The sequence below is a fragment of the Bactrocera dorsalis genome, unplaced genomic scaffold (genome assembly GCF_023373825.1).
Source record: "Bactrocera dorsalis isolate Fly_Bdor unplaced genomic scaffold, ASM2337382v1 BdCtg025, whole genome shotgun sequence".
NCBI classification, from domain to species: domain Eukaryota; kingdom Metazoa; phylum Arthropoda; class Insecta; order Diptera; family Tephritidae; genus Bactrocera; species Bactrocera dorsalis.
In genome coordinates, this window is record NW_026038076.1 from 80,334 (window position 1) to 104,198 (window position 23,865).

The window sequence follows — 23,865 nt, forward strand, 5'->3', positions numbered from 1 at the left end:
TAATTTGTAGTGATTATACGATTAACAATATTCTGTTATCATAATCGCCATTTAGTGGCAAATAAAATAATTTTATTTTATTTAAAAAAATTTGTTTTTATTTATATTAAGGGGTTACATGGTTTCCTTGGGTAAAAAACAGCCCTTTTTCAATCATTTTTTTCTCATATAAAAAATGAAATGTTTTACATGTAATATAATCAATCTTTAAAAATCGCTTGAAATATTGGTTCATAGCATTAGTACCTAGCGTTAGTATTATACATAGAAAATTACATAACAAAAAATGTTTGTATATTTTCACATTTAATTACGAATTTTGCAAGGAAATTGGATTGCACGTTACATCCATTATAAGTATTGGGCCTTAACGCTTTATTTTAAACACTTAATCCAGCAACGTAAGAAAATATACACGTGCGAGGGTATTAAATATGACTTTATTTGCCAAAATCCACCCTTAAAGAGCTCTCTTTGGACTTACTCAATATCAGTATACGAGTAGACTGAAACTGCACGTATAACTAATTATGTACTCGCATGTAAGTATTAGAGTGCCTGAAATAAAAAAAACTTCATAATCAGCTGTTTTATCTAGCAAGTCACTAAGTTTGTTTAGTAGTTCTCTGTTTATATGCATGTGAAGACACTGTGAGTGACTGAGTGAGATTACTTATAAGTACTATAATGTATGTATACTCGTATTGTATTTAGCTAGATAGATGAGTGAGTAAGTATAGAGCTTTGTATACACAGAGTTGAAGTGTGTGCATGGCATTTGGCAGCAACCTCGCTCATTTGGTTTGCCTGCCGGTTATTTTTTTTTTCAAACAATGTAACTACCAGTTGACGCTGTTATACCTTTTATGATAAAGTAGGACTTTTCCAGTTGCTAAAATTAAAATTTTTAATACCCTCAACTGTACTTGACTGAGAACTTACTAAAAAGTTGTGCGTGAAATATATATGTATGTATACTTGTGTGTTTGCGTGCGTATTCAGCATAGTCTGACTAATTGCATTAGCTAAACTTCAAAATATCGATTTTTCAGTTTTTATGACACGATGAGTTTGAGAACCAAACCGTTACTAAACGATATTAACGCTTTCATATAATTATTATTATAGATTATTAAAAGTTTTTGCGATTTCATGTAGGGTATTTTGATTTCGGTATAACTGAACTGAACTGTTTCCGTCCGTTGTACGTTGTTTGTTTGATTTTTGATTGAATGAGAAATAAATACTGTTGTCAATGAAACAATGTTGAGTAGATCGCCGCCAGTTGTTTGTTGGTGTTGAGCAAATGAGAGCATTTAGCGTTGCTTTGTAAATTAAAAATCCACAACTGAGCAATATAGATTTCTGTTGCGAATACTCAGTATATTGTAGATGTTTGTATTTGTATGACTTTGTGGCTATTACTTTAATGACGGCATCAGATGGCAATAGGAGATACGCTTTAAGCATTTGCTGTTAGTCGTCTATTGGTAGAGATCGTGAACGGTTTAACTCGGATCGTTTCGTAGCCTGTAGTTCGCGCGCGCGAAAAAATACAGTCACACAATCGAAACCCTGCACCTTATAAACATAATACTTAGCCGGTGCTTTTGTGTGGTATCTACATAAACGCAGACGCCAAGTAATTAGAAATATTGAAATATTAATTGATTACGAAAAACAAGTGCCTGTACAGTTGTGATTACTTTATTTGTGCAAAATATTTGAAGACATACATACAAGTACTCTTAAGTAGGCACTCATGAGTCTTCTGCATGGCATAGACTTTGAACGTGTCAGTAGGTGACGTATACGCAACGTGTGATAACCATAAACGCGTGCACAAGATATATACATATGTATGTATGTATATGTGTATGTGCTACATACAAAAGTACTTTGCAGACATAAAGTAAGCGACGCCATTATCAACTACAAGGCAAAACTAATTACTTTACAGTTATATGAAAAACCTTCTTGACACATATATGAAGATACATACATACATATGTAAGCAATTGGCAGTGCAGAAACTTTGAGTGTGAGAAAAAAGACAACAAATTAACCAAAAGCTGTATCAGCAAAATAACAAAGTTTATTGCCATAGCTGCGGCAGCACATCATGCCACCAACGGAAACCACAAATTAAAGTCATAGTGAAATTTTCGCTTTACAAGTTAAAAGAATTCTAGCAAAGAATACAAAGAGTAATCAATCTAGCACTAATTTTGACATACTCGTATACCGCAGACGGCGAATGGGAGAGGTTTATTAGCTCCTAGCTTGTGAGAAATTCGATTGAAGTTGTTAACAATTTGGCAGAGTCATCAGCCATAGTTAAACCAAGCGAACTTTCTGAAGGTCTTTCACACAAAGCGAACATACGATTCGCTCGTTTGGCGCACATGTGGACACGCACACTGCAATTACACACACACACATACAACGCATACATACAACTAGATATAATTAACAACGCAAGGAATTGAGTTCTTTTGGTGGATGGTCCAATTTTTCGGCTGCTACCTGAACGCAGTTTGGAAAGATAAAATATTTGCGAAAAATTCGGTTATTTCTTCTTTATAACAGCCGCCACCATGAGTTATGATGACGTCATCAATTATTTGGGCGACTTCGGCAAATATCAGAAGCAAATTTATTTCTTGCTCTGCCTACCGGCTATTTCATGCGCTTTCCACAAGTTAGCTGGTGTATTCCTTTTGGCGCGCCCAGAATTTCGTTGCCTACTGCCGTTTGAGAATCCGTTAAATGCAACATATGACTCTTTTCCGCCCGAACATTGGAATCTGACTTATCCTATAGACCCACTAACCGATAAATTTCAGCGGTGCGAATATTATAATATTGACTACACAACGGACTACTTGCAGACGGCTACCACGCCGGCGACAGCCAATGGCACTGTCAAATGCAGTCACTATGTCTACGATCGTTCAAAGTACGAGAATAGCGCGGTCACCGAGTGGGATATGGTGTGTGCACGCGGCTTACTGACCGCCACAAGTGACAGCCTATTTATGCTTGGCGTGTTGCTGGGCAGTATTATATTTGGACAAATGTCGGATAAATATGGACGCAAACCAATTTTCTTTGCTTCTCTGGTTATACAAGTTATCTTCGGCGTACTGGCTGCTATTGCTCCCGAGTACTTTACCTATACCATATCACGCATGGTTGTGGGTGCCACAACGTCTGGTGTCTTTTTGGTTGCCTATGTCATCGCTATGGAAATGGTGGGCTCGACATATCGACTTTTCGCCGGCGTCACCGTACAAATGTTCTTCTCACTTGGTTTCATGTTAACAGCCGGTTTTGCATATTTCATACACGATTGGCGTTGGCTGCAAATAGCGCTCAGTTTGCCTGGTTTATTATTCATGTGCTATCATTGGGTCATACCGGAATCGGCCAGATGGTTACTCTCTAAAGGTAGGAAGGAAGAGGCAATCGTTGTTATTGAGAAGGCGGCACGCATAAATCGTGTAACCATACCCAGTGAGGTATATGACAATCTAATCGATGAAGCAGCTGAACGTGAGAAAAAAGATGAGATAGTGTCTGACGGTGCAGATGAAAAGGCACCCACCGTATTCGATCTGCTGAGATATCCGAATTTGCGTAAGAAAACATTAGTCATACTCTTCGATTGGTTTGTGAACAGCGGCGTGTACTACGGGCTATCGTGGAACACGAATAATCTTGGTGGTAATGTTTTGTTAAATTTCATGATTTCTGGTGCCGTTGAAATTCCCGGCTACACATTCCTCCTATTTACGCTGAATCGTTGGGGTCGCCGCACAATACTTTGCGGTTGTATGCTGGTCGCTGGCGGTGCTCTGTTGCTGACCATATTTGTACCTGAAAACAATAATTGGCTCATAATATTATTTGCCATGATTGGCAAATTGGCCATTACCGCATCGTATGGCACTATATACATTTTCTCAGCGGAACAATTTCCTACAGTGGTGCGTAACGTGGGTCTAGGCGCATCGTCAATGGTAGCACGTGTTGGCGGCATCTTGGCGCCATATTTAAATTTATTGGGTGAAATATGGCGTCCACTGCCTTTAATCGTGTGTGGCTTCTTGGCATTCTTTGCCGGTCTCCTGTCTTTAATGCTGCCGGAGACGCTTAATAAACCGATGCCTGAAACGATTGCCGACGCTGAACAGTTTGGGAAACGTACATGCAATGCTGAGTTCATCGAAGCTGGCGGTGAGGAGTTAGCAAGAATTGTTACACCGGAGGAGAAAAATCACGTTTCCAATGGAAAGTCTGCATGATAATATTGCCTAAGTTTTCTAAGAGAATTTATTTCATTACAAGTATACCGTTATCTTAATATGGAAATTTCTTAACTAACGCAACATGTTAATTCAAAGCGAATTAATTAAGAAAAAAGTTAAATAATTTACGAAAACGATAATGCATGCACAAACCGTACTTTGGATTTTTTCATATTAAGGTAACGATATACAAACATTTACCATTAGGTTTACTATTGTATAACTCTGGAAAAACTTTTAAAATGACCAAAGAATTTTTATCTTTAAATTTGTATAGTGAGGATTTCCAACTACAACATTATTTTACATATATTACATTAATGTTAATTTAATATTGTTGCTCTCCAAAATAAAAAGTTCTCTCTAAAAATTTATATTTTAATAAAGACATAACAATTTTGTTATCTACTGAACCCCCGGTTTACTTACAAACAATGTGAGTAACATTGACTGTAACTAATCTCAATATTTCGAGCGCTCTCAGGACTACAGTTGAACTTCCATAATTCGTACTTCTATAACTCGAAGTTCTCCATAACTAGAATTCTTAAATTGGCAATATATGTCAAAATTCACAAAAGTATCCTTCCATAACTCGAAGTCTCTCTAACTCGAAATTTTTTTGTGGACTATGGTGATTCCAGTTAGGGAAGTTCAACTGTATTTCTATATATGGTATGTAGGTACATGTGTATGTATGGTATGCCTTCGCACAGACAATTTGTTTCACTTGCATTTATTATTCTTAATTAGATTAGAACATTCTCAAGAATAAAATATTTAATATCTTATACAAATTTATTAAGTACCAGAGTATTACGACACATATTTTTAATACAATTATGTGAAATTTGCATTTAAAAATAAATGAATCCTGCATAATTATCATATTAAAAAAAACTATATACTCGAACCTTTGCAAGTGTGTGTTTTTACTCTTCGACATTTAAGTGCATCTATTATTGTGTTGGCTTTATGAAATGAGATCAGCAGTGTCTTTTTCTCTTCAAAACGAATGTGTCCGGTTTTTCGATATTTTGACTAGATGTACTGACTTATAAGAAAACTGTTATATTTTATCGTTCACTAAGTAAATTCGTTTGATAACAACAGCTGATTTTATTGAACGTTTTCGCCGCCAATTCGACACTTTACCGCTAAATATTGGGTTGTCAAAAAGGTCTTGCGGTATTTTTATTGAATCAATTCGTGTGGCACCCATACATCGAGCTTCTTAGTGACTCCAAGCTTCTTCAAATGGTTTATAACGGTTTGATGACTCATGCCCAGCTCTTGACCGATGCTACGGCTGCTACTATGCCGGTCTCTTTCGACCAATTCAGCGATTTTATCGCAATTTTCGACGACAGGCCTTCCGGAGCGTGGCACATCTTCGACCACCTCTACACCAGAACGAAAACGTTGAAACTATCGTTGTGCGGTGGAAATGGAAACTGTATCGGGTCCATAAACTGCACAAATTTTATTGGCGGCTTGAGATGCATTTTTGCCTTTATCGTAGTAGTACTGTAAAATATGCCGTATTTTCTCTTTATTTTGCTCCATGTTTGCGACGCTATAACTCACGAACAACTTAAAAGAATCGACAATCAATCAAAAACGTGTTAGCGCGTGAAATGAGCTTTCCAAAAAGGTATAGCATGACCCGATGCGAACTAGAACTAAGCGCTTTCCGCGCCAACTAGCGAAAATACCGCAAGACTTTTTTGACAACCCAATATTTGAACAGTTGAGGCTGATAATAAGGCTTATTTGTAAGCAATTCTTTGAAATTTTTTGGAATGTTTTTTGTTTGGTGTACTATCGAAAACTAAATATCGAAAACATCATTTTCAGCATATTTTACTATTTTACCATCAAAAGGGTAAAAAAGCAGTTCAAATAAGGCGAAAATTATGTGATGTGTACGGATGTATTGACCGGTCGCCAATGTCAAAATTGGTTTCCAAAATTTCGTTCCGGTAATTTCGATCTTGAAGATCCACCACGTTCTGGAAGGTCTCTTAAAGTCAATGTGGATAAAATAACCTCGTTGGTCGATGCGAATCGTCGAATAAAAATTCAATTTATTGCTGAAAAATAAAATTTGTCAAAAACGATCGTTCACAAGCACATGAAACTCATAGGATTTATTTCGAAACTTGATATATGAGCTCCTCATATTCTTATACATAGAACGAAATTTGCTTTGTCGCATTAACGACTATGATTTGCTTATAAAACGTCGAAGAAGTGACTATGGCGCAAAAGGTCGAAGGCCGATAGTAACCAAAAAAAGGTTATGCTTGGTGGAATTTCAAAGACGCCATCTATTTTGAGCTTTTCCCACAATTCTTTAGTGTATTGTGATCAGCTCGACAAATTGATACGCTCAAACAGAAGAGGCCAGAATTGATTAATATAAAAGGTGTAGTGTTTCATCAGGATAAAGCGAAACATCATACAAGTTTTCATCAAAAGCTTTTGCAACTTCAGGTAGCACACAACGTAGCACACTCATCGTATTATCCAGACTGGGCACTCTCCGACTATTGCTTTTCTGCCAAATTTTTTGGATGGAAAATGCTTCACCTCAAATCAAGACGTCAAAACCCACTTGGGCCAGTTTTTTGCCTGCAAGGATCAAATCAATCCCTTGAACGAAAGATCGCCAAAGGTTTTGTATCAAAATGGAAAAGATATTTGTTAATTTCATAAAATGTTTTACACAATAAAAAATCATGTTTAAATGTTTAAAAAAAGCGGAATTAGTTAATGAACGACCCAATAACTTGACCAAAAATAGGCGCAAGTATTCTTAAATCTATACACATTCTACATCCTGTGTTCTTCGAAAATATGTCTGTTTTTTTGTTAATTTCTGAAAATTTGACGTTTTATTTCTTATGAGAATTCTGACTTTGCGTTAAATTAAAAAAAAAAAAAATCGAATAAAATTCAAAGCCTTTAATATGGAAAAAGATTGCGAATTGAAGCTCGGACCACCCGAGCGGTCACAAAGAATTGATGTTATTATCGTGGGAGCGGGCATATCAGGATTAGTGACAGCTTATAGACTTTTGGAAAAAGAACCCTCATTACAAATAAGAATATTGGAGGCCAGTGATACTATCGGTGGCAACTTGAAGCAAATACCTCAGGGTGAAATCGGTGCAAAATGGTTCGAAGGGTCGCAAGCTCATGTTTATCAATTGCTGCAACGTATGGAAATACCAATACAGCAGCGTTCTGTTGTGGATGCAACATTGCCACGTTGTTGGGAACTCGATCAAACTGTATCCTCAAATTTGGCAAAATACGAGTTACAACGTTACATAAACGAATTACAAATAAAAGCACCTTTCTTTAGGCCGGGACGATTCAGGTAGATACCAAAATTTTTGTTATATAACCCTGCAGTAATTCGAGTCATTCTTCATAGATTCTGAAGACTAGATCTCTTAAGATTATTACTACTAGTTTCTCATATAAAGGTCTCTTGAGAATGACTTCAGTTATATCAGTAATATGTAATTTGAATGAGCGTTTCGCCGGTAGAAATGAAAGACGGTTGGATAACGTTCCTTAAAATACAATAGGTCAAGCTACATATGTATATGTCTTAGACGAAGTTACGAAAATGTGAGATAAATGGTCGTATATATCAACATACTCGTAGTCTCCTTTTAGCTACCGCTGTCGCACGCCCTTTCAATTAAATTTCGAGATTGTGGACTTTTAAATTTCTATATGCGGTAAAAACCAAATCATGAATCTAAATCGGTTAAAGTTTTGTCATTAGTCAATAAGAATGTAGGACGGCCTTCGTATAACTGCAGGGTAATAACAGATCAAAAGGTAAAATAATTACTCTTCATGATGGCTACCATGATTACTTGCAGCATTAGAAAAAACTCAACAAAAATGGAAAAGCATATAAACAACCGATTATTTTTCAGTGAGTCGCGAAAGTTTATGACCAATTTAGTGGAGTTGGTTTGCGGTTCGAAAGCCTCCGATATTACTTACAAAGAATTTATGAGCCTTTGCTACGGCTGTGGTAGCTTACAAAACATAATTAATATGTAAGTTCAAAAAAGCGATCATATTTAGAGAAAGAAGAAATATCTAAAAATTCATATTTCAGCTACTTGGAATGTCCGAACACTTTACTGGAATTCGACAGTGCTCATCTATTGAATGCGCTAACACAGAGATTGCAAGGCACGGAATTTCTAGTCTCGCGACAAGTGAAAGCTATTTGCCATTATAAAGACTATATTGAAGTGCATGATTCAACACAGAAGATACACACAACGGATGTGCTTATTTTGGCAATACCATTGAATGCTCTCCAACAGATCAACTTCTCACCGCCAGTGCCCATGGAGTTGCGTAAAGTAATGAACAATAAGCTGAAGTTGCGCTTAATGTTAACAAGCTTTATAGCTGGCTACGGCGATGCCCATTGGCGGAATGCTGGTTATTCGGGCAGTTTCCTTAAGAATGAACCATTTATAGTGGGTTACGAGTACCGACCCAATGTTTATGGCGGTATGATGATACATGATAGCGGTTCTGAATCGCTGGTACGTTCGATTGTGCTAAAAGCGTTCGCAGAAAATTATGGTGAAGCTATGGAAACGCCACACAGCTATAACCAACATACATTCGAGTTGAGCTCATTAGCACATATGCCATTTACGACACCGTGGCATCGTATTGTCTGGTCATCATCGGCCGCTGCCTCAACATGCTATCGCGGCTTCTTAGGCGGGGCGGTGCAAAGTGGGTTGCGTGCGGCATTGAACGCTTTACTATTGGTGCGACCGCAAGTGGTGTCATGGACCGATGTGGCCGATGTACATTGTCAAAATTGTCCAAATATTAAAGATGTGGGCGCATTGCAATTATGGATGAGTGGACTGAACCTGTATAATGTGGGCTATTATACCCTTTACGCTTCGAGTGTACTTCTAGCACTACAGTTAGCATTTAAGAAGTTTGGTTGAAACACATGAACACGTGGTGTATAAATATTTTGAATATAAATGAATATTCCTACGAATATGTTTGTGAATACCTCTATTTAAATAAAGTCAGAAGCCTAATCGTGTTGTATTTCCGTTAAGTATTTATTTATCTGTCTTATAGTTATTTGTTCACGTGTCAGAAATTTGCCATTTGTTGCCATTTGACACACTTCGCTTATAATTGTATTTTTGAAATACGTACATACATAGTATATGTCACGTATTCCATTAACTCTGTATTTATTAATAGTCTAAGTCATTCAAGAATGGCTGAATAATATTATACCAAGCAGTTGATGGCAAAAATTAATGTTTGAATTGAATATCCATTGCCGATATAATTTTAGATATCTGAGCTCGCTAAGTATAATATAAGAATTTGTCACCACAAACTTTTCACAATTTCTTCTTCTTTATTGGTGTAGACACCGCTTACGCAGTTAAAGCCCGACAGTCGTTCTTCCTTTTCGCTGTTTGGCGCCAATTGGAGATTCCAAGTGTTGCTAGGTCTTTCTTCACGTGGTCTTTACAAGGAAATGGAGCACTTCCTCTTCCTCTGCTTCCCCCTGCGGATACTACGTCGAATACTTTCAGAGCTAGAGTGTTTTCGCCCATTCGGACGACATGGCCTAGCCAGCGTAGCCGCTGTTCTCGCTGAATTATATCAATGTTGTCGTATATCTTGTACAGCTTATCGTTTCATCGACTGCGGTAGTCGCCGTTGCTAATGCGCAAAGGACCATAAATCTTCCGCAGAACCTTTTTTTCGAAAATTTGTAGCGTCAACTCATCACACAGGAGTAATGAGTGACTTGTAGACTTTGGTCTTTCCCCTACTCAGTCCAAAGTAGCACCTGTTGGCAGCTATTCTGCGTTGAATTTCGAGGCTGACATTGTTGTTGGTGTTAATACTGGTTCCAAGTTAGACGAAATTATCTACGACTTCGAAGTTATGACTGTCAACAGTGACGAGGGAGCCTAGTCGCGAGTTCGACCACTGTTTGTTTGATAACAGAAGATATTTCGTCTTGCCCTCGTTCACTACCAGACCCATTTGCTTTGCTTCCTTATCCAGTCTGGAAAAAGCAGAACTAACGGCGCTGATGTTGAAGCCAATGACATCAATATCACCTTCGTACGCCAGCAGCTGTACATCTTATAAAAGATTGTGCTCGATTCAATACCTTTTAAGTACATGTTATTTCAGAACCTTTACTTGAAAACTTCAACATTTAGCGAAAAATAATTAAATACTTAAATATTATTAGTAAAAAATACAATTTTGAATTAAATTTCAAATTAATATTTTATTTTAAAGGATCCGATCTGAAATACAAACAGAACTATCAACATCAAGTCTTTGTATGAAAAACTTTTTAGAATATTTTTGTGATGACCGCATGTCCTTGCGTATCTATCGGTCAATATGTAGAAATCTCAAAGAAGTTCAGAAAAAATCTCTTCCTAATAACAGTGTATCTTATTGCCTGCCACTATAAATAATGGATGCAATCTTCCTACTTCAATTAAAATATTTACAAAAACCCTATTTTAGCTTGCAAGAGTATAAAATATTAGGATACATACGAAAAATAATTAAATCACGACATTTCCAGATTACTGTTAACGTGAATAAAAATAAATGGAGAAAAAATTCACAATGAGCCCAAAATTTTCTTTCAACTGTTTTTTCATATCCTTCTGTATATTAGATATATGTACATATATACATATATAATATATTTTATAATTATTACCTTGTTTGTTTGTTTTACACAGCAGACACAATCACAATTTACGTAAAACGTTGTCGAGTTAACTGTTATCGTTCGGATATATGATAGACTTGATACAAATACTCACCGTCGTTCCGAAACTTCCATAGCATTCGTTCTTCTCATTTGGTTTTTGCAACAAAATATAATATAAATATGTAGATCCAATAATAAAATTAAAAACCTATTATGTATATTCAGAAGCTTTCCTAATAATTTATAGATAAATATTTAAAATTCATATATTCTTATTAGTTTCGTACCGGATTGCCTTGATTAATATTTTTTAATATTTAAGACATTCATCTATATTAACTTAAATGCGCTTTATAATTTATGTATGTAAAACTTTAACATTCTTTCAATAACTACATACATGAAGGCATATTGCCTCACCGACGAAATGTTTTTCAATTAAACAATTTCTGCATTTCGGTTAATTAGTTTTGTTGATCATATTTAATTATTTAATTGAAAATGTAATCAATCAACTTGGCTAAAAAAGACTGTTATCTATAGTTCACTCATAGCGCATCTTGACGGCGTCATTGGCTAAAACGAAGTTAAAATAATGAAAAATATGCTGTTCTTCAGTTAAATTACTTTATTGATTTTAAGATACATTATGCCAACAATTACGGCAATAACGAATTCTGCATTTGCAATAATACATACCAAAATAACTCTAACATCTATTTCTTCGTAGTGATTTTCAAATATTGTTGAAATGTACTGTAGTTTAGTTTACTCACTTATCCGCCAAAGTGTTGAAGTTTCCGCTGGAAAATAATTTTCAAATATCCCATGCTCAGGAGATCTCGCTAGTCTACTAGTGATGTTTAAATTTTACACACCACTGTATAATTGTAGTAGCAAAATATGTAATAATATTATTATTATTTTGGGCTAACACTGTAACAGACTTTTGACACAGCTTCCTCTGTCATTTCTAGTATTCGTATTGATGACAATGGTGTGTGTTCCGTTATGACGGTTGTATTTTTAAACCGTTTTTAAAAAATGAAGCAATATAAATATACTCGTATTTAATCAATTCTAATACTGCTTATTTCTATTGTTGTATTTTGTATAATGTATGCACATATGCATGTGTATGTATGTATGTACATACATATGTATATGTACACATGTTCCGAAGTACTAAATACATACATACGCACATACATACTTTTGTGCATACATATTTTTTATTTTTTTGTGCGTATCGTTCTTACTATTTGTCTAGCCTTCAAAAAATGATTGTAGTTGAATAAATCGGAAAGCATACATATATTTATTTGTACATCATATATTCATAACTGTTTATCCTTTTCAGCATATACATACATAGATACAAACATGACATATCATTAGTTGCATACCAGGTTCCATTTTTAATGCTTATTTAATGAATAAAATATGTACATACGTACATACATATGTATGTGCAAACATTCATGTAGCTACAAAAGGACATGCATAAATATTGTATGTAAATATACATATAAACAGTTGTTCCAATTCCTTGATGTAAACGAAGAAATGCGGCGCATAAATTTAATATATACCGTTGCTCTACAGCTGATAGTCTACGAATGTCTTTTATGACTATACTAAAACAGAAAACAAAAGGGAAAAAACTGTGATATTAAAATTAAAGGGTCGACAGTTAATTTTCAGTTATGTACATATATAGACTGCCACAGTAAACATTTTAAACTAGTTTAATGAAATATAAATATAATAATTTTATATTGGTCAAAATAATCGGTTTTAAAATTTTTTATTTTCAAAAATAAAATATATTCGTAATAAAAAAATATAATATATAATATATAAAGAACGTACAAAAATTATCATATATTCATCATATAGTATAACACAAAAATAAAATCAAAATAATTGTACTTTCTCGTTTGCTATGGCTGAGTATTCAAAATCGAGATCAACTGTTTTTGTTATCGATTTTCAAAGTCAACAAGTCTCAACACGTTGTAATATTTGCGTATTTAAATGCATATAGATATATATTTTTACATTTATACTTTATACTACTCCTAGAGATAGCTAAGCTGGAAAAAAGTGAATTCAACACGGTGGCTGCCGGTGTATCGCCGGTGATACATAGGAAATATACCAATGTTCGTAAATATTTTACATTTTTAATTACTGGATGTTCTGGAAGTTCATTTTTATGTCTTGCCTTTGTTTTTTGTTAAAAATTTTAATTCTATGTATTTCTAATATTTTGGTTTTAGAAATTATGAATAGCTTTTTCTATGGAAAAATATTTTTCTTAACAAAAATTATATATCGTCACCTGAAATGCAAAATAACGTAACAACATTTTCGGAAATTTACAATAGCATGAATGAAACACGAAATAAAATAGAACATGAGTGAAAAAAATAATTTAATATTGGTTATAATTGATTTATATCTGATCGCAGATCCTGAAAATGTTGGACATATGTATGTAATATTATGTATGTAATTTGAAGTAGTGAATCGTAATCAATAAGCCACTCAATTTAGATTTTTTGGGTGGTACGTTATTTTGCATTTCAGGTGACGATATACACACTTAAATATGTATAGAGATACTTAAGAACACCTCAGATGTCTATCAGTTTTTTACTGTCGTTGTATTGACACCTGTGGATTATGTGGAATAATTTTGGCTGCGGTCACCAATGATGCACTGATTGCCAACATACTTATAAATGAAATTAAAGGGTATTAAACTTTAGTTTAAATATACCGTTTATGTGTCACAAGATATCGTCAGCAAAACCCCTGACACCCACGCAAATTTGGTAAATCTGAGTTGACGGGCACCGAACAACTATTTAAGTATTTATGGGAAGTTTTTCTATGCTAGAAATACGTATAATCTGAAATTTGACATATATTACAGGTAATATTAAAATTTGGGGTTTTAGCGTGAATAATAGTGTTGATTATGCTTTGGTTATTAATTACGCACATACATATTTACTTTGTATAAAATACTTTTTGTTGCATATTTCATCGCTTAGAACGTTGCTACTCCACCTTTGCGGTGGAACTGAATCTAACGTATGCGTGGCAAATGTATATACACTTGTATATACAAACAATACTATTTTATTTTAACTTACACTCACTTATATAAAATACAAATAACTTTTAAACATATTTTTAGACAATTCCTTGGCGCTTGTGTTTACATTTTTTATGTTTTTTTAATTATTACTAAATTTTAATTTTATTTATATTTTTTAATTCCAATTAACTTTTTTGTCTATGTTTTTAATCTTAAGTTTTTGTTCAAAGTCTGCACAAATATTTCCTAGTTTAAGTATTAGCAAAAAAAAATATTTATGTACAACAAACAATTGCATAAGCGGAAATTCAATACATACTAAGGATTACTGTTCTTCATTCTAGATCTATTATCTATGTATATATTTCCATTTAAGATCTCATACATTCGAAAAAATATCGAATAAATTTATTGAATTTTCTGTTCAACACACCTATTTTGCTCATAATCGTAGATAACATGGACATTTTACACTTATTTGGAATATATGTATGTATATATATGCAATAACATTGGATTAATAGGGATTCATATTTATATACATATGTGCTTCATGTATGTACACATTTATGTACATTTAAGCTTTTGTAAATGCTTTTAAAACAATATATGCCGTACAACATATTAGACGGGGTAATTTATTTGAAAATATATTGTGGGTGAAAAAAGAAACACAATAAATGTGTAACTCAGTATAAGATTTCCGCAATAAATTTGAAGGCATATTTTTTTTAATAACAAAATGGATTTCTATAGCAAATGTATTACAAAATACTATATTAAGTGATACATAAAAATATTACAACTAAACATAGAGTTTTGCTGAAAAATACCGTTACCGATCCCGCAAGTACAGATATTCTCGATGGATTTCACAATTGCTTGAAAATAACATTGGTATTTTAGGTAGCGAGATCAGAAGTAGTCACTTTCAATGACAGCAATAGAAATGGCTAATTTGATTCAAATTAAATCTTTATTATGTATATAAAATACTTGTGGTACATAACACAACACACATCAATACATTTTTAATTATACACATTTAAATGGTTTATTTCAATTTTGTATGCCTATTATGTGCATAAATTTCACTGCATAACAGCTATAGCTATAGTATTTGTTCGTTGAAATAAATGCATGTGTAGCTCACACTTGCTTTCTTAAAAAAAATTTAATTTTGTTTTGGGATCACTCCCTTTAAATACACTCATTGAAAATAAAATTCCCAAACACAAATTCATGTTTCAACACACCAGAAAAGTATACATTTTGCCAATTTTTTCCTCGCTTCCTTTCATTGCAATGTATAACATAATTTAGGCAGTAATTTTTTGCTTCCTTAGTAAACATAACACATTTTATATAATATAACATTCATAAGCATATGTATGTATAACATTGTTTCGTTTTTCTGATTTATATATGAATTTATAGAACTTTATTTGTTTTAAATTAAAGTTGTTGATTCGTTAGAAGTTATACAAATAGTTTATATTTGTTTACAACTACACAATCCACTAAACAATCAATTTCTGAAGCATTTTTAAAGCTATATTTTGTTTCACCATCACACAATTTTTACAACAGAAAATATTGTTTACAATTCGTTTTCATAATTACTGCGAGTGAGTTGCGTGTAGTAGTTGCAAGACTCCACTCGACATATTCGTCGTTTTTAAGTTTCGTTTTAAAGAAATTATTATTTATAATTAATAATAATTGGTATTGTTATGTTGTTATTATTTTTATATTTTTATTATTCATTAACTTAGCGATGGCAACAATTTTCGGAGATGCACCATCCAATATCTGTAAGTAATAATCTCAAATGATAGTGCATTTCCAAGCACGACGTTGTTAGCGTCGCTGCGTATCCGCCTCTGCCTCCAACTGAAATTCCAAATAGCAATCGTTACTTGTATAAAATGTACGCCATTGTGTACTCCCACCATCGCTGACATATCCCAAACCGCTAACTCACATCTGCCTATAGGGCGAATGCATTTTCAACCATTGGAGTACTAGAGATGGGCCGCCAGCTTGTATTTCAGGTGGTATTGTGCTCAAAGGACATTTGTCAATATTTAGGTATTTCAAATTTTGACAAAGTGCCAGCTCGTAAGGTAACTTTTCCAAACATGGATTTTGATTGATATAAAGATTTTCCAGATTCTCCAGCGAGCCAATCTCTTCTGGCAGGTACTGTAAATTATTTTCGCTAACTGACAAATGCGTCAGATTGCTGAGATGGCCAATACTGCGTGGCAGTATAGAGATCTGATTTGTTTGCAAAATTAATTTTTGTAATTCGTGTAATAAACCGATTTCGTTCGGCAGCACTTCAATGCGATTCTCTTCTAGGTCGAGAATACGTAGTTTGCGCAGATTACCTATGGTACTAGGAATCTTTTTGAGCATGTTGTTGGATAGTACCAAAATTTCTAGATTCTGTAGATTCATTATGTCATCGGGTAACTTTTGTAAAGCATTTGTTGCCAAATTCAATTCGACCATATTAATCCAAGTTCCTACATCGAGCGGTAAAGCAGTAAGCACATTTTCCTTCATATTGAGTTTTGTGAGGCCTTTGGCTCGTGAAAATATTCCATATGGTATTTTATCGATACGATTATGTTCCAGATTAATGCTATAGACGTTGGTAAATTGAGCAGGCCCACCAGTCGGGTAACTGGTAAAAGAGTTGCGCGATAGTGTAATATTTGTAAGTGCACTAAGACTAGCTAAAAGACCATCTGGTAATTGCGTTATACCATTGCCCTCTACATTAAATTCATCCATGAATTTGCAATTTTTCAGCGATGCCGGAATACTTGATAGTCGATTGTATCTGCAGAGAGAACGTTTTATGCATACATATCATTAAATTAACCATGTCCGCTTACCTCAAGCCTAATCGTACTAAGCTCTTCAAGTTGCCAATGGTTTCCGGTATGTCCAATAGTTCGTTGTGCTGCAAATCAAGTGCACTCAAAGTTACACATTTACCTATTTCTTCGGGCAAATGTTCCAAGTGGTTGTGAGAGACATCCAGTGTTGTTAAGTTTACCAATGCACCGATAGAGGACCCCAATTCCCGAATTTTATTTTCACGCAGACTCAACATAGTCAAATTAGTTAAATTGCGTATATCGGCAGCCACAGCGATGATACGATTAAAACGCAAGTAGAGCGTTGTAAGAGAACGCAGCCGATAAATCACTGAAGGAATTTCCGCAAGCTTATTGTGTCTTAAATCAAGCACTTTAAGCTGCCTACAATTTTGTAACGACTCTGGTAAAGAAGTTAGCGAGTTTTCGTTTAAAGCAAGTGTCTTTAAATGCACGAGACACCCTATTTCAGTCGGCAGTTGACTAATCTTGTTGCTGTATAAATAAAGTTCCGTAAGATGAACGCAGTCTCTTACTGAAGTTGGTATAACTGTGACGGAGGACTTGCTTAGATCCAAGCGTTTTATACCTTGAAGATTAATTGAAAACAATATAGGAAAAAAATAATATATTATATTACATGTTATATTTACCTTCTTCCCGACAACGCTGAAGCGCTTTAACAACATCCTGATCAGCTTGTATTGGTTTACTTTTCTTTGTAGTTGGCTTGGGTTTATTAGATTCCGGGTGTTTCACCGTTACCATCTTCGGACGTGTTTCCGGTGGCATTTCGTTGTTATTTCCAAAATTACTACCGCTGGCACCGCTGCCACTGTGTGGAGGATTATTTGAAAGGTTCGTCGTTAAAGCTGCGGCGCAGCTACTGCTGCTATTGCTGCTTCCAAAACAATGTGTGGTCAATACACCACCACTGCCGTTTTTCCCACTAACGTTCGTACTTTCCACTGCTGCTGCGTCTTCCGATGCCAAAGAGGATGATGATGCTGTAGCGCCGGCAGAGGAACAGAGGTTCATAATTTTTCCCAGCGTTGCGTTTGATGCCTACAGTTTGTTGTCCAAGTTCGTAAGCAACAAGTCTTTGCAATGATCTCCTTTCGTAATTTCGAGTTTTAATGAAATAATTAATGACTCACTGATAATTGAACTGGGCTATCCGGAAAAAAGGAAATATTTAGTCATGCTTTGATAACGAGAATTAACAACACATAGAATTGAAATAGTATATATTTAATATTTATGGAAGCTCGTGCTAATATGTGGATCATATATGAGGACTTTCTAAATAAACAAATTTACCAGTTGTGGTTTATAAAGACTATTGCCAGAACTTATAACTTTCAAATCAAATTGTGCGTTTTTTGATGCGTATTAAAGATAATTAGAATCTTCAAAAATTTTAATTCTTGGATTTATGCTTTTATTACCACTTTCTCCAATGGCAAATAAAACATATGTATATTTTTAAAAGGTAATTAGGGTACCCATATATCTACTTTCATAGTTTTTCTATTTTCAAAAATATATTTACGCTTACATTATGTTGAATTTGAAGAATTTTTTATTACGGATCTATATCTTCGTCAATTGCTCTTTAATATTTGTTAGACTTCCGCCGGGTAATGCTGCAATGCATTATGAATCAGTAAGAAAGTATGTACATAAAAATATACGTACGGTTGTCCGAGTTAGCCCATTTAAATAACTTTGCAATCAATCTCAACAACAACAGGCATTAAGTTTAAATAGAAACAAACCTTATCACGGGATGATATACAAATTAGAAATGAATGTGCAACGAAATTGCCAGTTTTTTACTTGATACACAAATTCTAACAAATCACTTCGAAGAAGAAGGAAAAATGTTTGATATGTAAATATTCATAATCAACGCACCAGTTCACCCAAGGTTTAGGCACAAATGTTACCAATATAGAACTTAATCACAATCCATTTCTAACAATATATTTATCGGTAGATATATTTCTCTTCCTTTTTTTTATATAAAAAACTTTAAACTTTATTAGTATTCTTTAAGTCTTGCAAAATGGTTATTCCTCCATAATTTGACATTTTCCTCTTTCATTCTTTTTTAAGGGTTGCTGCTTGCCTGATAAGAAAGCAACCATTGTCAAATGAAAATTATAAAACTTGACTATGAAAAAAAAACAAGTGTTGAAGCAACTATTAATTTTATCACAACAATTTTTTTATATGTTATAGAAGTCATCTCCGTTTAGTGATACTTAGATTGTTGGTTACACAAACATGCGTCAATTTTTCATAAACAAATTAAATGTATACCTTCAAATACCACTTTTCGTTCCAATATACTCTTGTTGTATTATTCTGTAAAAATTGCCCACAAAAATTGATTTTTCATTTTATACGCGTACTTTGAGTAGGAAGTTTTTTTTTCAACAGTCACAGAAAACTATTAATTATAATTTATTTCATTCATAATTCAAATTTCGAATAAATTTTATCAATCAAGTTATATTTTGTGCGAATAATTTGACACTTTATTTTAAATATCACTAAATTACTTTCACTTGTCTGCAAACAAATATCCCGTCTATAAAATAATTAGAGAATGTGAATACGAAATTTTTCGCACAAGAGTTTGTAAGTTTCACGAGATGAGATTCGCAAAACGCATGCGCTGTAAGGGCATAATTTTTAAACCCTATAATAAGACTGCCACAAATTTAAAAATCATTTCTTTATTCTAAATTTTAAGTTGTACTCGCGGCTACGCTGTTCGAAAAACTTCTCTCTGTTCACCGAAAAACAAAAAAATATAGATATGAAATAAGAGATTTGTTTATTAGATTTGCCTTTAGTAAGAATATGAAAGTGTAAGCACCTTATTACTGTTACTATCAAAGTGTTTTTTTGATTGATTAAAAACAGATGTTAGCTTCAATAATGCTATCAGCTGTTCTTTGAGCAAAAGGATGCCAGCTGATGTTCAATAAAAAGGTTTCTACAATGGTTGAAGATAATTAAATCTTCTATACGAAAGTTTTACTGTACCACTAGTAACAAAGAAATAAATTGTTAAGAAAATCATAAGAAATCAGCAGATTTTAAAGAATGTAGTTATAATTCAACAAATGATGAAAAAAGCGATTCCTTTAGTTACCATTGTAAACGCTGGCCATCATGGTTATGAGTCGGGATTAAAACTACAAAAACAACTAAGTAATCAGAAAGCTGAAGATTGGGTCAATTTCCGTAATTATTTAATTTTACAGCAACATGATCCAGTGTATACTATAGGTATACGAACGAAGAATTATTCAGATGCAGATGAACAACGTTTACGTAAATTGGGTGCGGAGTTTTTTCGAACAAATCGTGGCGGTTTAATAACCTTTCATGGACCAGGTCAATTAGTTGCATATCCCATATTACATTTGCATCAATTTCACCCGAAAATGAGATGGTATGTTGCTACATTGGAGAAGACTGTTATTGAAACCTGTCGCAAAATGGGTATTCCACAGGCTACTACTACATCAGATACTGGCATATGGGTAGGAAATAACAAGATTTGTGCAATTGGTGTACACGGCTCTAGATATGTTACAACACACGGCATAGGTCTTAATTGTTGCACCGATTTACGTTGGTTCGAACACATTGTTCCATGTGGTATTGAAGGCAAAGGTGTTACCTCATTGAGTAATGAGCTACAACGCAATGTATGTGTAGAAGAAGCAGCGAAAGTCTTTGTACGATGTTTTGCAGAGCACTTTAAATGCCAAATACAAGAAAAAGTGCAATGATTTTATAAGCATTTTTCATATTAGTGATACATGGCTTATCGATATAAACGAAAAAAACAAATTATACATTGCTAGTAAAAAAATTATCTAAGTACATGACCATTATCATAGGAATTTACTTACGTGGTTAAAAGTTCGCATTTACATGCACGAGTAGATATTACAGTTATAACGGGAAATAAAAAGAATGTCAAAGGAATCTTATTGAAACCGAGATTTATTTAAATTGTTTTTTGCCTCTTTGTTGTCTATAATCACTTTTCCTCTTTTTAGCGCCTCTATTCGACCAATCTCACGTTGCTCTGCTTTTCGCATGCGCCTCTCTGTGCGCGATTCTGGTGCATTATTGAAATACCGGTCGCGAAAATCGTATGAATTCGAAAGCTGGTATGAAAGTTGGGCACTGTCAGGTGCATTAATATCACGTTTTTCATAAGTCAGTAGTCTACGAGAAGTAAGTCCTGAAAGTGGCTGTTCTGAATTACCGACCAAAACTAGGCTACTGTGTTGCGGTATCATTTCGCTGGTGTAGTCATCTCTATAAGAAAAATATACTTACATATATAAAATCATTGCCATTATTAAAAAAACAATCATAGACAATACCTATGATACGGTAACCAGCACACCAAGCGTCCACCTACTTTTAAGTGATGTGCGGAAAATTGAAGAAGATCGACATAAAGTTGCTGTAAAGAATAATGCGAGGTAGATGGGTAGTGGGGCATATCTTTAGATCGTGTATTTTGCTTTGAAGTCGTCTTTGATTCTACTTTTTCAGTCGACTCCCGAATGCCATACGGTGCTGAATATGAAAATACATAGAATCATATCATTAATAACTATGAAACCCTTCTTTCAATGAGTATAAATTGTTATGTTTAGTTTAGAAACAACGTAACAAGTACATACGATCTGTTATAATGGCATCAAATTCAACTCCTTGTCGCCAAAGCGGGTTGGAGAAATCCGATATTATTACATCTATATATCGATCGCCACATCCATATTGTTCTAAATTGGCACGCACCCTTTCATCCCTTTCACGAACTTTTTGTGTAATTCGACTTGGACGGGAACGGCCATGGAGCATCATAAAATCAATGTCGGCTCCAAGGACATAACCTGTAACATAAATGTAAATGTAAAAAACTCTTGAAAATAACTTTAATTTTACCTACCACCAAACTTTGCTGCACTCACCAGAAGAGATCCCGTTCCTACGAACGGATCCAGAACTAAGTCGCCATTGTTAACGAGAGCTTGATTTACCATTAGTAGACTCAACTGGGCATCCATACTAGTGTTTCCAATAAATTTACGTTTTTTCAGGGAAAGTTCCTTAATGAGATCTCGTTGACCATTGGCAACCTTTAATAAACGAACAGTTAATTATAACAAAAAAGAATATTTAATAAAAAAAAGTTACCAGGCGCCCAAAAAGTATATCGTCTGGCTCAGAAGGAACTGCAGTTGGATCTAGGCCATAAAATTCGATATAACACCACTCTGTTTGAGGTGTTTTCAAATCGACTTCACCTTGAAATGGTAAGTACTCTAGTGTCTCAATTTTTTCCACTTTTTCCTTTTGCGAAATGTGTTTGTTATAGGTCTCAACAACGATTTTGAATGATTTTTGTATATATGGATCCATAAGGTTTTCTTTGGTCTTTATACTATCTTGTAATTTTTCGTGAAAACTTTTTAGGTTATTTGAGTGGCCCCATAGTTCATATATACTACGCAGACTAACAGAGCGCGAAGCAAATTTAATAGCTGATTCTTCATTGGCAAATTCGACAATCCAAAATGGTTTCTGTTTATCAAAAGAAATTAGAAATTTATAAATTATGTTTAAGCTTCTTACCAGAGTATTGTCATTTAATTTTCGATGTTTCAATCCAAATAACTTAATGATTGAGTTGAATTCCTACAGAAGTGTTCATATTAGATAAAATATTCTACAAAAATAAATGCAACCACTTACGGCAACACGGAAATCTAAATGTTCTTGTGCAAACCACAAAATATATTTCTTCCAACTGTTTGTCATCTTTTAAATTTAATTAATTATGAAGTAAATATTTGAGTTTCTATTTACTTCTGGTTGTATGTTTGCTAGTGATGTATCGATAATTAAAACTTAAAATCGGTCTTGTTGTCGAAACAGTGTTGTCGATTTATTCAATACGTAGTGTAACAGTTTATAGTTATATCAACTTCCCAGCAAGCTTCAGTGGAGCGACCCCGATATCTTCAGTTTCAAAGGTTCGCCGTCCATGAAATGCGTTTGACGGGACAAAGACGGAGACGACTAGGTCCTTGAGATAGTTAATACAATGGCCATAGAAAGGAGTGCACGAGCGTCTAGTCACAATCCGCATCAGAGCAACTGATTTGGGCCAACGCCCTGACGGAAGAGATGAACGTTATAACCAAAGATGTCTTTTATGAGCCGCGGAGCGTGCTTATGACAACTCCGATACGATGGGGTTGGAGATTTATATTTTAAATCTAAACAAAACTAAATTCACCAATGAAGACTATTAATCATAAATAAGGAATGTTTTTACTCCCTATTTCATATCTTTTGTGCTCTGAGACTCACCAAATTTATTCAAATACTACTAAATGCACTCTGCTACAAATGAAGTAGAACCCTGTCCACGTGGTTATTTTACGATCCACAACTTTCTTCTTCTAAAATCGTTGCTATTCAAAATAATACATGTTGATATAATTCACAATCAGTTTGACAAAATTTGTATATTCAAAAGCATATTGTACATAAAATTTAAATTTACATACTAAAAACATGTGAAAAGTTACGGTGCACGTTTTCGGAAAAGCCGCTCTGCTGAACATTTACCAAAGTTACTATGTACATGTTTATTTAGTGATATACTCAGAGCAATTACTTTGAAACATAAAAATGTCTAAAGAGGCGTTATTCAATGCA

The 23,865-nt window shown here is 34.2% G+C and overlaps 5 protein-coding genes across 10 annotated transcripts; 3 read left to right on the forward strand and 2 right to left on the reverse strand.

Moving 5' to 3' along the window:
• Positions 1-1,466: 1,466 nt before the first annotated feature.
• On the forward strand, positions 1,467-5,213 carry LOC105231742 (organic cation transporter protein). The gene has a single exon (XM_011213188.4). The coding sequence runs from the start codon at positions 2,598-2,600 to the stop codon at positions 4,305-4,307; it is 1,710 nt and encodes a 569-aa protein (XP_011211490.2). The 5' UTR covers positions 1,467-2,597; the 3' UTR covers positions 4,308-5,213.
• A 935-nt stretch (positions 5,214-6,148) lies between these two features.
• Positions 6,149-9,457, forward strand: LOC125779983 (amine oxidase [flavin-containing] B). The gene is made up of 3 exons (XM_049461362.1): positions 6,149-7,695; positions 8,213-8,395; positions 8,458-9,457. Exons 1-3 carry the CDS (start codon positions 7,283-7,285, stop codon positions 9,320-9,322), a joined length of 1,461 nt encoding a protein of 486 aa, XP_049317319.1. The 5' UTR covers positions 6,149-7,282; the 3' UTR covers positions 9,323-9,457.
• Positions 9,458-12,389: 2,932 nt separating this feature from the next.
• Positions 12,390-19,883, reverse strand: LOC105231743 (leucine-rich repeat protein soc-2 homolog). Of its 5 annotated transcripts, XM_049461358.1 has the most exons (5): positions 19,420-19,883; positions 18,653-18,740; positions 17,748-18,267; positions 17,110-17,683; positions 15,161-17,054 (listed from the first exon to the last, which is right to left on the reverse strand). In XM_049461358.1, the coding sequence occupies exons 3-5, from the start codon at positions 18,130-18,132 to the stop codon at positions 16,184-16,186; spliced, it is 1,830 nt and encodes a 609-aa protein (XP_049317315.1). In that variant the 5' UTR covers positions 18,133-18,267; positions 18,653-18,740; positions 19,420-19,883; the 3' UTR covers positions 15,161-16,183. The 5 variants fall into 5 exon arrangements, with proteins under 5 accessions (XP_011211491.1, XP_049317315.1, XP_011211493.1 ...); XM_011213189.4 differs by lacking the exons at positions 18,653-18,740; positions 19,420-19,883 and adding an exon at positions 19,012-19,305 and having other exon boundaries at positions 12,390-17,054; XM_011213191.4 differs by lacking the exon at positions 18,653-18,740 and having other exon boundaries at positions 19,420-19,709.
• A 150-nt stretch (positions 19,884-20,033) lies between these two features.
• Positions 20,034-21,120, forward strand: LOC105231745 (putative lipoyltransferase 2, mitochondrial). Its single transcript, XM_011213195.4, has one exon. The coding sequence runs from the start codon at positions 20,232-20,234 to the stop codon at positions 20,904-20,906; it is 675 nt and encodes a 224-aa protein (XP_011211497.2). The 5' UTR covers positions 20,034-20,231; the 3' UTR covers positions 20,907-21,120.
• On the reverse strand, positions 21,106-23,629 carry LOC105231744 (tRNA (guanine(10)-N2)-methyltransferase homolog). Of its 2 annotated transcripts, XM_011213194.4 has the most exons (8): positions 23,515-23,535; positions 22,894-23,420; positions 22,774-22,836; positions 22,336-22,722; positions 22,088-22,277; positions 21,819-22,031; positions 21,513-21,711; positions 21,106-21,444 (listed from the first exon to the last, which is right to left on the reverse strand). In XM_011213194.4, the coding sequence occupies exons 2-8, from the start codon at positions 22,957-22,959 to the stop codon at positions 21,108-21,110; spliced, it is 1,455 nt and encodes a 484-aa protein (XP_011211496.2). In that variant the 5' UTR covers positions 22,960-23,420; positions 23,515-23,535; the 3' UTR covers positions 21,106-21,107. The 2 variants fall into 2 exon arrangements, with proteins under 2 accessions (XP_011211496.2, XP_049317318.1); XM_049461361.1 differs by having other exon boundaries at positions 22,336-22,836; positions 23,515-23,629.
• Between the last annotated feature and the right edge of the window lie 236 nt (positions 23,630-23,865).

What these genes read in the sequence shown, in the direction of transcription:
- LOC105231742 (XM_011213188.4), top strand. Translation starts at nt 2,598, where the DNA reads ATGAGTTATGATGACGTCATCAATTATTTGGGCGACTTCGGCAAATAT.
- LOC125779983 (XM_049461362.1), top strand. Translation starts at nt 7,283, where the DNA reads ATGGAAAAAGATTGCGAATTGAAGCTCGGACCACCCGAGCGGTCACAA. An exon ending in TTTAGGCCGGGACGATTCAG is followed by an intron (nt 7,696 to 8,212) that starts GTAGATACCAAA and finishes GATTACTTGCAG; the next exon opens with CATTAGAAAAAACTCAACAA. An exon ending in TTACAAAACATAATTAATAT is followed by an intron (nt 8,396 to 8,457) that starts GTAAGTTCAAAA and finishes TTCATATTTCAG; the next exon opens with CTACTTGGAATGTCCGAACA.
- LOC105231743 (XM_011213189.4), bottom strand. Translation starts at nt 18,132, where the DNA reads ATGAACCTCTGTTCCTCTGCCGGCGCTACAGCATCATCATCCTCTTTG. An exon ending in TCAGCGTTGTCGGGAAGAAG is followed by an intron (nt 17,684 to 17,747) that starts GTAAATATAACA and finishes TTAATCTTCAAG; the next exon opens with GTATAAAACGCTTGGATCTA. An exon ending in TTAGTACGATTAGGCTTGAG is followed by an intron (nt 17,055 to 17,109) that starts GTAAGCGGACAT and finishes TTCTCTCTGCAG; the next exon opens with ATACAATCGACTATCAAGTA.
- LOC105231745 (XM_011213195.4), top strand. Translation starts at nt 20,232, where the DNA reads ATGATGAAAAAAGCGATTCCTTTAGTTACCATTGTAAACGCTGGCCAT.
- LOC105231744 (XM_049461361.1), bottom strand. Translation starts at nt 22,959, where the DNA reads ATGACAAACAGTTGGAAGAAATATATTTTGTGGTTTGCACAAGAACAT. An exon ending in ATATACTTTTTGGGCGCCTG is followed by an intron (nt 22,278 to 22,335) that starts GTAACTTTTTTT and finishes CGTTTATTAAAG; the next exon opens with GTTGCCAATGGTCAACGAGA. An exon ending in TGCTGGTTACCGTATCATAG is followed by an intron (nt 21,445 to 21,512) that starts GTATTGTCTATG and finishes TTTTTCTTATAG; the next exon opens with AGATGACTACACCAGCGAAA.